Source organism: Bison bison, unplaced genomic scaffold, assembly GCF_000754665.1.
Source record: "Bison bison bison isolate TAMUID 2011002044 unplaced genomic scaffold, Bison_UMD1.0 scf7180017864144, whole genome shotgun sequence".
Classification (NCBI taxonomy): domain Eukaryota; kingdom Metazoa; phylum Chordata; class Mammalia; order Artiodactyla; family Bovidae; genus Bison; species Bison bison.
Genome location: NW_011494716.1, coordinates 2,246,436 through 2,257,092, shown reverse-complemented (window position 1 = coordinate 2,257,092; position 10,657 = coordinate 2,246,436). Strand labels below are relative to the sequence as shown.

The 10,657-nt window shown below is 54.3% G+C and overlaps 1 protein-coding gene across 1 annotated transcript in view; it reads right to left on the bottom strand.

Moving 5' to 3' along the window:
• Positions 1-364: 364 nt before the first annotated feature.
• The window catches only part of SEC14L5 (SEC14-like 5 (S. cerevisiae)), a 40,249-nt gene continuing 29,956 nt past the window's right edge, over positions 365-10,657 (bottom strand). Inside the window, exons 13-18 of the mRNA XM_010840433.1 lie at positions 10,540-10,657; positions 9,043-9,177; positions 7,899-8,033; positions 7,038-7,265; positions 5,663-5,841; positions 365-3,229 (exon numbers count right to left, since the gene is read on the bottom strand). Of these exons, the coding sequence (XP_010838735.1) occupies positions 3,121-3,229; positions 5,663-5,841; positions 7,038-7,265; positions 7,899-8,033; positions 9,043-9,177; positions 10,540-10,657 (904 nt within the window). The 3' untranslated portion in view covers positions 365-3,120. The remainder of the gene's footprint in view (positions 3,230-5,662; positions 5,842-7,037; positions 7,266-7,898; positions 8,034-9,042; positions 9,178-10,539) is intronic.

Sequence of the window (10,657 nt, the reverse complement as noted above, 5' to 3'; positions counted from 1 at the left end):
ACCAGGCACCCCCAGAAGCTGAAAGGATCCTTCTCTACAGCCATGGGAGGGAGCCAACACATTTATCTCAGACTTCTGGCCTCCAGACTGGGAGAGAATCCATTTCTGTTGTTTTAAGCTACCAAGTTTGTGGTAATTTTGGTTTGGCAGCACTAGGAAACTGACACAGTGTGTCTGTGCTTCGATATTAAACATGGGATTTTTTTGTGTTCCCCATAATTTCTCCAAAAACCAATCTGCAACCCCTTGAGAGTGGCGTGGTCCCTGTTAAACATGCTCTTGAGTCTTTTAAACAACAGCTGAGTTATTCTTGAACAAACCCAGGGAAACCTCCTAGGCAACAGACAACAGAGGGGTATCCAAATCTAAAACGTTTAATGCTTCTGGTCGGAGCAAACAATTAGGTGCATTTAATGCTTCCAGTCGGAGCAAACGATTGGGTGAACAAGAAATGCTGTGTTTTCCTGGCTGAAACAGACTGTGTGATCAATTCATTTTACAGGGGGAGAAATTCCAGACACAGGCTTGGGTGGGGTTGGGGGGAGTCTCAAATTCCCCTTATTTCAACCTGTGGGGAGACCACTGTATAGCCAGTTGAGGGAAACACCACTCAGAATGAGGCCCTTCTAGATGAGTGGACGTGCCCAGAGAATGCAGTTTCTGCAAAGGGAAAGTCAGAAGGAAACAGCATCCATGCTTCTCCCCAGATGCATGGTGAGTATGACAGTGATGGGCGTCCTCACAGGATAGAGTCTGGGATCTTTGGATGAGAGGTATTAAACAATCAGAATAACCACCTACTTTTATTAAGAGCTTTCCGTGTGCTGGGCGCCAGGCCCAGGACTTCACATCCACTCTCATTTGTCCCACTGCAACCCAGAGAATGAGGTAGGCACTATTCTATCCCCATTTTACAGATGAGGATGTTGAGGCACAGAGAGGTTAAGTCACCTGCTGAAGGTCACACAGCTCGTGTGAAAGGATGGCTGGGGCTCAAACCCCACCTTGTTGAAGTTTTAAGACTCGGGCTCTTAAACTCAGTGCCTGGGCAGGTCCTATTGCTAAAGGGTCATTTGTGTCCTGGCCACAATAGGCTAATGAACAAGATGGAGAAAGAAGCCATACCCAGGGGGCTTCCAGCCCTGAGGTTTGTGGAAATTGAGAAGCCAGGAGCTCAGCATCTCCTTCCTTGCATTTTTAATCCCAAGCCTCTCAAGGGTTAAGAAGAGTAGCTGTTGGTTGCTGATGCTCCAGCGTGGGCCCCAGCGACCTCCAGCACAGGAGGGAAACCGTAGCAGATGCCAGTGTGGTCATCTGCTGCTCCTGTGGCCCACCTCTCTTTGTCCGTTGGGTGACTGGCCCCTCCCCCATCCATCTGTTGCTTCTGGAAGAAATGTCAATCACAGGGCTCCCAGCTGCTTAGCTAATATGCCCACAGGAGTGAGCACATGACTTCCCCAGGGCCAGTCAGAGCCTTCCCTGGGATTTGAGATGGAGAGTCTCTTTCTGCCTTAGAAACTGAGAGCCCTGTGGTTGTAGGCTAGGGGCCGCCAGCAGTCACCTTTCCCTCCATGGAGGAGAGGACAAGGTCAGCACGCAAACTGACACAGAGCCAAGGGGCCTACGTGAGGCTGAGGATGGGCACAGGAGCCTAAGGACACTGAGGGCTCCTGGATGCAGCCATACCTGAAGCAAGGCCCAGCCTGGGCATCCCAGTTACTGCAGACAGGGAATTCCCTTTGTTGCTTAAGCCTGTTTGAGTTGGGGCTTTCCTGAGGGAGATGAGGAGAGCAGGCTCTCAAAAAGAGAGGCATAAGACTCCTTATTGCTCCTGTTAAGGCAAAAACCAAAAACACTAAAGGCAGGTCAGATCAGATTGTGGAATGCCAGTGATGACCTCTGACCTGTTACCTGTTTGCAGGCCCAAGGAATGAAAGGAGAAATGTCCTCAGACCCATGCCCCTCCCATGAAGGAACTTAACGAGAGTCTTTCAATATTGCAGCTGGTACTGAGGATCAGATTTGCCCCCAGTGCAACTGCGACAAAGTCATAGACCCTATCCCACAGGGGAGTCCTGATGCCATGTTGAGAGCCTGGATCCAGCCTTAGCTGAAGCAAGACCTTTTAGACTGGTCAGTTACAAGTGCCCATGAATGGTTACCCTTTTTTGTTTAAGCTGCTGGGAGGTGACTTACAACCCAAAAGGCATAATAAAACAGGAGATTCCCAGGAGACAAAGGGACCTTCAGAGAATATAAAGATAGCCAGAACTGCTTCATCATTGCCTGGAATTCAGAAAAAACACTGGGCCTTCCACTGTCTTCAAGTCAGGGGTGGTCAGGATTAGACCTTCCAGCCACATGCTGTGAAAATGCATTTCACGTCCATGGTGGGTGGCTCCCCACAAAAAGTGGAACCTGTAACTTATATAACTGCTCGCCAGCATATCCTGGGACCCAGGGCTTCATTGTAGGCTTAGATGCTAGGGTGTACACCCGTCATTTCTGCTTCTTAGGGTGGGGAACCCTAAGAGTCTTGGGAGAACCCACCTTGTGCTTTTCAGACCAGGTGGTGGGAACAAGCATGTGGTCTGGGCGGGCCCATCACTGTACCTCCTCCCCTTACAGTGATTGGTCCAGACTGAACACAGACCCTGCAGGCCAATCAGTGTTCTCTGTTCCCGCCTGGAAACCGTGATTGGCTCAGGGACTAGCCTGGGACTCAAGCAGGCTGATAAGACTCAATTCTGGGAGGCTGGATGGAACTTGGTCAGGAGACAGATTCTCTTCTGCAGCTGAGCTGCAGGAAAGGGAAAGAGGGAAACTAACAGTGCCGGGGTCGCCTGAGGAGGAGGCCACCCCAGGGAAGCTGGGGGGGGCACTGAGTCCGACGACCTCCCTGAGCCCCCAGACCTGAATGGGGTCCGCCCACCCCTCGGCTTTTTGTACTCAAAGCCCGGTCATAGAGGTGATTCTGTCCTCAACACCCCAAGAGCCAACAGGGGCCTCCAGATAGCCCAACTTTGGCAGCGTCCAGACCCAGGGCTGCAGCCCACACAGCCTCATGGACACGTGGGGACGTGGGAGGCGAGCAGGCTGCCCCACGGGGCTCGGTCCCTACTACCTGGAGACCAGGGAGCTGCTGTGGGACGGCGCCGAGGAGGAGGAAGTGGCGGCGCTGAGCTGGGAGAAGCGGCTGGTGCAGGATTCCAGGCTGGACATGGAGCCCCTGGGGAGGAAGGACACACATGTTGCCTTTTGGTGGTGACATGGCCCTGGGGCCACTGGGAGCTGCGGGAAAGCTGGGGATGATGCCAATGAAGCCCCAGGGCTCTTCCCACAAGGCTGCTAACCCTCCCTGGGTGCAGAGGGTAAGTGCAGAGGGAAAAGCAGACGAGACTGTGATGAGACGTGAAGCCTGGCCCACCGCCTTGCAGGACCTTCCTTCCCAGCCGAGCCCTGCCGGCCACCCACCTCTCAGGGGCTTTGCTGACCCAGAGGCCCAGCATGGCCCAGAGGGCACCCCGTCATCTCCAGCCTCACCCCTCCGCCTCCTTTCAGCTCCTCCAACACCTGCCTCCCCTGTCTCGGGACCTTGTGTCTGCGCCTGCTGCTGGAAGCCTTTCTCTCTCACCTACTTTATCCAGTCAAATGCCACCCGGACCACAGAGCAGCACCATCCAGGGGACATTCCTGTGATGACAGACGTGTCCCCTAACTGCGCCTTCCAGCACGGCTGTCACAGGCCATGTGGGGCTGCTGGGCACTCGAGATGTGGCTAGTGTGACCGAGGAACTGAATTTTTAATTTTACTTAGTTCTAATCGCTATGTTTAAATTGCCCTCTCTGGCTCGTAGCTGTCGGGTTGGAGAGTACAGACTTAGGGCCTAGCTACTCAAAGCGTGGTCTGGGAACCAGCAGCACAGCGTCTCCTGGAGCTTGTTGGAGATGCCTCAAGAGCTAAGCAATCCGAGTCTGCGTTTTGACAAGCCCCTCCCCCACAGCCATGTGATCATGTGCACACGGCCTAGATCTCAACTCCACTGTCACTTCCCAGAGCCTCCCCCAAACCCCTGCACTCTCACCCACCCTGTGCCCACCCTGGTCCTGGGCTGACAGCACTCTGTGTTAGGCCACCAGCACCTCCTGGAGTATGACCATGGGGCGAGGACCTTCATGGCATCATCACTGCTCGTGTGTGGCTACGTGGTCTCCTGCTTCAGGATGGCAGACCCTGCCTGCCTGGTCCCTCTAGGACCACCAGTTGCCCACCAAGGGCAGCCTTGAACTGGAACTCTCCCAAGGCTATTGAGGGTCAGGGCAGCAGGTTCCCCTACACTGACCAGACAAGACAGGCTGGCAAGCAGCTTCCAGCCCACCCCTTGGCCTCCGCCTGCTGTCCTGGAGGCAGCAAGCCCCTGATACATGGGTCTATGGGTCTGAGTCCCTCTGGGCCTCAGTCTCTCTCCCCCATACTGAGGCCCAGTGGCCAAAACAGGCCACCTCCCAAAGAGGGAATCACCACCCTTTGACACACTGTGGGGTCTCCCTTTGGAGTAAAGATGCTGGTTCAGCATTACCTTTCTTTTGTTTTTCTTTTGCCTCGTGGCTTGTGGGATCTTGGTTCCCTGACCAAGGATTGAACCCATGCCCTAGGCGGTGAAAGCACAGAGTCCTAACCATTGGACCTTCAGGAAATTCCCAGCCCAACATATCCTGTGCCGGCTACACATGCCCCTAGAATCCCTACAGCTCCACCTGGGATGTAGGTCCAGACCTGACATCCTCTTGGAGCTTCAAATCTACTCCACGGTAAAGAGTTGGACATGACTGAGCGACTGGACAACAACAAAAGAATTTGAAGCATCGCTTTTAGAAGGAAACTGACACAGCCATGTCATGAGGCAGGATGCAAAATCACATTTGTTTTTAAAAGATAGAACACGAGCTGTGGCCGTTTCATGTTGATGTTTGGCAAAAACCATCACAATATTCTAGAGTAACTATTCTCCAATTAAATAAGTTTAAAATTTTTTTAAAGATAAAACACAAGGCCTGGAAGAAACCACTATTGAGTGCTTACTGTATGCACAGACTTTCCCCACCCATCTTATCCTCAGGACAACTGCATGATGTAGGGGATCCAGCGGTCCCCGTCTAACAGCTGGGGCTCAGAGAGGTAAAGTGACTTGCCTGAGGTCACAGAGCAAGCTGGAAGTGCTTGGAGGTCTTAACCTCCCTGTCTCTCTGTCAGCAACACTGGGGGAGAGTTGTCTGTGAGGCATAATTCTAGAATGTTCTAAAGCAAACCAAACCCAGTTTGATGGAATTCTAGGAGTGAGGAAAGGTACAAATAGGAGGGCTCAGGCCCCTCTTCTCCCACCCACCCAATCAGTCTGGTGTGTTGGGCCTCTGTCTGGGGTTTCATTTGAAGGGAAGTTTCTGCAGCTGAGGCTGAAGCAGAAGAGTGATACGATCGCTCATGATAAGGGGCTGAGCCACTGGAAAGTTTATCGGTGCCCACGTCAGGGCCCCACCCCTAGAGAAGCTCAAGGGCAAGTGGAGGAGGTGAGTGAAGTGCCCCCAGCCTGGAAGGAAGGGACCTCAGGCGTGATGCAGGCCTGGCCCGGCAGTAGGGGTGGGGAGTTGGGAGGCCCCATACCTGAAGTCCTCAGACGCCAGCACCTCGTAGTAGTAGAGGAGTTTGCACCTGGGGCCGGGGCTGTGCAGGGCCGTCAGGACATCCTCTACGCCCGGGAGGCTGCAGGCCACGTGGGCAGGAGGGCTGTGCATTTGCCACTGCAGCAGGTAGATGCCAGGCCACCGGGTCACATGGGAGCCCTGAAACACAAAAGCCAAGCCTCAGGCCCCAGTCCTCCTGGGGAGAGGGGCCCCTTTCTAAACCAGCCCGCCAGAAAATCCTTCCTTTTGGGGTGTCCCAAAGTCACCTGTGCTTCCCCTCTGCTGTTACCCCATATCCATGGCAACTGAGAGCCTCCCTTTTAATCTGGTGGGGAAGTCAGGGCCTAGGGGGTGCAGGAACTACAGAGGTGTGGTTTGACTAAAAACCTGGATTTTCTTGGGCTTTTGTCCTGCTGAGTGGGATTTGCAAATTGAGGAAACCTGGAGAAAGGGGTGTATGGGCTTCCCAGTTGGTTCTGATAGTAAAGAACCTGCCTGCCAATGCAGGAAATGCAGGTTCAATCCCCAGGTCAGGAAGATTCCCCTGGAGATTCTAGCCTTGCCTGGAGAATCCCATGAACAGAGGAGCCTGGCAGGCTGCAGTCCATAGGGTCGCAAAGAGTCAGACATGACTTAGCAACTGAGCCTACACACACAGAGAGGGAGCTTAAAGGTGTTTAGAGTTTGCCGAGAGCAGAGGGACAGCCAGATAGGAGGGTGTCAGTCTTTATAAGAAGAGCAACTTTGTAAAAGGGCTGATGTTCAGTGGGACCCTGGGGCAGAAGATGCTGGTGTGTGATGTGACAGCCATCTGCCCAATTCACCTATGTCACCTCCAGCAAGATCTCCACTGCTCACCAGTGCATGCGTGCGTGTGTGAGTGTGTGTGTGTTTGGGGCCAGTGATGTTTGACCTGCAAGCACCATGGAGTATGGGGGGGAGGGTGGTCAGCAGGGTGGCCCAAGTTCTGGTGGCACGTCCCGGAGTGCTATTTCCAGACCTACAGTCTCCCTGCTGCGTGGGTGCTGAAACGTGACCGTGTATCAGGAAACCAGGCCGACGTGAAGGAGGCAGACATCAGGCCCCACGCCCAGGGCTTCTGAGCTCGCCACGCAGCATGGGGCCAGCAACCTGCATCTCTGACAAGAGTCTCGGGAGGATGCTGAAGATGGGGCCCTGGGGTACCAGGTCTCGGACCTGCCCACATCTGTCTTTCTCCCTTACTGTCCTGCGGGGTCTCTGAGGCCAGGGACCGGGTCCAATCTGTGCACTGCTGTTCCCCCGGAACCCTGGCACGTGGCAGACACTCGGTCCTGCGTGATCGTGATGAATGAATAAATGACCCAAGAGATGACCTGGATGCTCTCCCCTTCCCGGCAGATGAGCGGGGCCTCCACGCAGCTGAAATTTGCACCCAGAGCCCAGCCTCTGTCCATCAGCTGCCCACTGGCCCTGGCCCCAGGCTCCCGGGGGCCCGGCATGGACGCCTGCTTGGCATGGTACAGACTGAACACCACGTCCCCGCGGAGGATGTCGAAGTCCCAGGTGATTACTGACTCCCTCTCCAGAATCTCCACAGTGACCTGCAAGGGGACAGGTGACAGATGAGGTCTGAATGTCTGGTCTGGAGGGGGCTGGGATGCAGAAGTCAGCTGCAGGTGTGTGGGTGCCCACCCTGGTCTCTATTCCCCACCCCAAGTCCAAGAATTGCTCTGGACAAACAGATCCACCTCTGTCTGAATCATCTGGGACGATTCCCTGCACCAGGGTGACCACAGCCAGTGACAAGCTGATGTGAGGCCAGCCCCCTGCACCGCTCTCCCCTCGGATCAGACTGGGCTAGACCATGGCTGCAGCCAGCTCGTGGTTTAGCTTCTGTCCCTAGTGGTAAAGAACCCGCCTGCCAATGCAGGAGACGTAAGGGATGTGAGTTCAGGAAGATTCTCTGGAGGAAGAAATGGCAACCCACTCCAGTATTCTTGCCTGAAGAATCCCATGGACAGAGGAACCTGGCAGGCAACTGTCCATAGGGTGGCAAAGAGTCGGACACGACTGAAAAGACTTAGCACACACACCGCCCTCCTTAAGGGTTTCTCCTGAGGCTGATCCTCTACAAGTCATGGGCACAAGAACCCTCATCTCAGTCTCTGCTTCAAGGTCCCTGATCTAAGATGACACCCAACCCAGCGGGCCCTCCCAGCCCGGGACCCCAGCACCTCGTGGGGGGCCCCGCGGAGCACGCTGGCCGAGTGGTATGTCTCTCTCCACTGCCACAGCTGGTCTTCATTCTCCTGATCCTCTTCCGTCAGATACAGGGACTTGGGGACCAGTCCTCCTTCAGGGACATTACACTGGGGGACAAAGACACCGGGTGACAGTCAGGGCCCAGCCAGGCCTGGCTGACCCAGAGGAAGGCGCTCTGTGACCCCTGAAACCACACTTACAACATGCATACAGAGCCTGACGATCGGAGAGACCTGGCAAGCTTGGCAAAATTCCTAGGAAATGTCTCTTTCTCTCTCTGTTTTTAACCCTGAAATCATGCAGGATTGCTCTTTGAGATTTTATTTATTTTTGGCTGCACTGGGTCTTTGTTGCTGTGTGTGGGTTTTCTCTAGTTGCATCGAGTAGGGGCTACTCTTTGCTGCAGTGGCTTCTCTTGTTGCGGAGCTCAAGCTTAGTTGCTCCGAGGCTTGTGGAATCTTCCCAGATCAGGGATCAAACCCATGTCCTCTGCGTTAGCAGGCAGATTATTAACCAGTGGACCACAAAGGAAGTCCCGTTTGAGATTTCTGCTGGAAAAGGGAAAGGACCTGCCCTCCCGCATCAGATAAGGGTCACCCCCTGCCTCACCCCCAGGGGAAATGATATAAGGTGTCTGGGGGCACCTCCCCTGGAACCTGTTGCCTGATCATCCCTTGCCGTGCAGCTGTAAGTTGGGAATAAATAAATCCCTTTGGGTACACTAGCTCCTGGGTCCCGGCCGCTGGGACATTTGAGTCTCCTCCCCTTGCAGTAGAGGCTGCAAAGTCAGCAGCTAAATGCTAACTTCTGCCTGGCAACCTACTAGATGGGGATTCAGAAGGGGAAGCCCTTAACGGCCTGGTCTCTGAGCTTCTGGGAAACTTCAGCTTTGCTCTTGAAAGCACCAGCATAAGGTCCCTCCTTCAGAGAGGAGTCACCTCTCGTAGGGGCAGCTTCTAAGACCAGCTCTGCCTCCAAAGAGCCAGCAGGGTCTTCCCCAGCTCAGAGCACGCACAGGGGTCTGCCCTCCCCCAGCCTCCTGCCGCCTGTGGCCGTGTCTCCCTGAGGCCACAGACCATCCCCACCATGGGTGCAGATGGTCCGCTGAGGCCTCACCAGGCACTCTCCCCCAAGGAAGTCAGGAATCACATCTTTGTCCAGATAATCGACAAGGCCTCCGGGGCCCTGGTAATTGCTGCCACTGTAGATGAGGAACTTCTGTCTGGTGTTCTCGTTGATGAAGGGGCTGATCTGAAATGGGGGAGATAAGGCAAGATGGAAAGATTTTTTTTTTTTAATTGAGGTGTAATTTACAGAACACAGAGTTAACTATTTTATTTTATTATTATTATTTTTTTGCCGCCCTGCAAGGCTTGCAGGATCCTAGTTCCCTGACCAGGGATCGAACCTGTACCCGCTACAGTGGAGGCTCCAAGTCCTAACCACTGGACTACCAGGGAAATCCCAGAATTAACCATTTTAAAGTGAACAATCCTCTGGTATTCAGTTCATCCACTATGCTGTGCAGCCACCACCTCTAATTCTAAGACATTTTCACTCCCCCAAAAGGAAACCCCAGATCTGCCAGCAGTCACTCCCCTCTCCTTCCCCTTCAGCCCCTGGAAACCACCAATATGCTTCCCATCTCTATGATTTGCCTGTTCTGAACATTTCACAGAAAGGGAATGCCGCAATGTGTGGCCTTCTGTGGTTGGCTTCTTTCACTGAGCCTCACATTTTCAAGGCTCATCCATGTTGTAGTGTGAACCAGAACTCCCTTTTCATGGCAGAATAATATTCCATTGTGTGGATAACATGTTTTGTTTATCCCAGATGGAACGTATTTCAATACTGAACTCTAAGCTGCGTGTCAGTCTGGTTTTTCATGCCATCCCAGTTCTGGGGTGGTGTCTGACTCAGTGAACAGTTGGGGAAGGGAGGGAGGGAGGAGGGAGGTGGGTAACCAGGCAATTGGCAGAGCAGAGCACAGGCCAATGTCGCAGGCAGGAGATTAATGGGGGGCAAGAAATTCCACTTTGGGTGGGTCACACTTCTTCAGACCCCACCCCGGGAGGTGGTCCCTGTGGGCCTCAACAAGCTGACTGTCATCTGCTGTGGCCAGTGAGGGCGTGTTGTAGGCACTGGGAGGTGGGTACTGCTTTCCCCGCTCCCTCCCTGCTCCAGTGCCCCTGGAAGCACCCCCCTCATCTGTGCCAGCTCTCACAGGGCTCTCGTAACAAGGACATCCCTTCCTCTTATCTGTCCAGCCCTGGGGTGGTCAGGGCCTGCAGCAGTGGCCAGCCCCTGGGGCCACTCCATCCTGCCCACCCTCCTGAGAGTGGGTCACACCCCCACCGGAGCCAGCTGGGAGTCCTGATTCTGACCAGGGGTTTGTGGAATCTCAGTTCCCCGACCAGGGATTGAACCCGGGCCACATCGATGAAAGCCCAGGACCCTAACCACTAGGCCACCAGGGCAGTCCCAGAAGGGGTGAACTTTATGGGAAATGAATTAAACCTCAGTCAAGCCGTTACTGAGAACTGATACAGGATCATCGGACAAGCAGATCCCAGAGGGACCCTCTCCCATCTCAGGCTCCTTGCTCTTTCTCACCAGCGTCCAGAGCACGGGGAAGACGCGGGGGGCTCGCACGATGAGCAGCCGGCCCAGGGTCTCGGGGTAATTGCCCTCCACCACCTCGATCATGCGCAGCAGGGCCTTCACCCCGGGC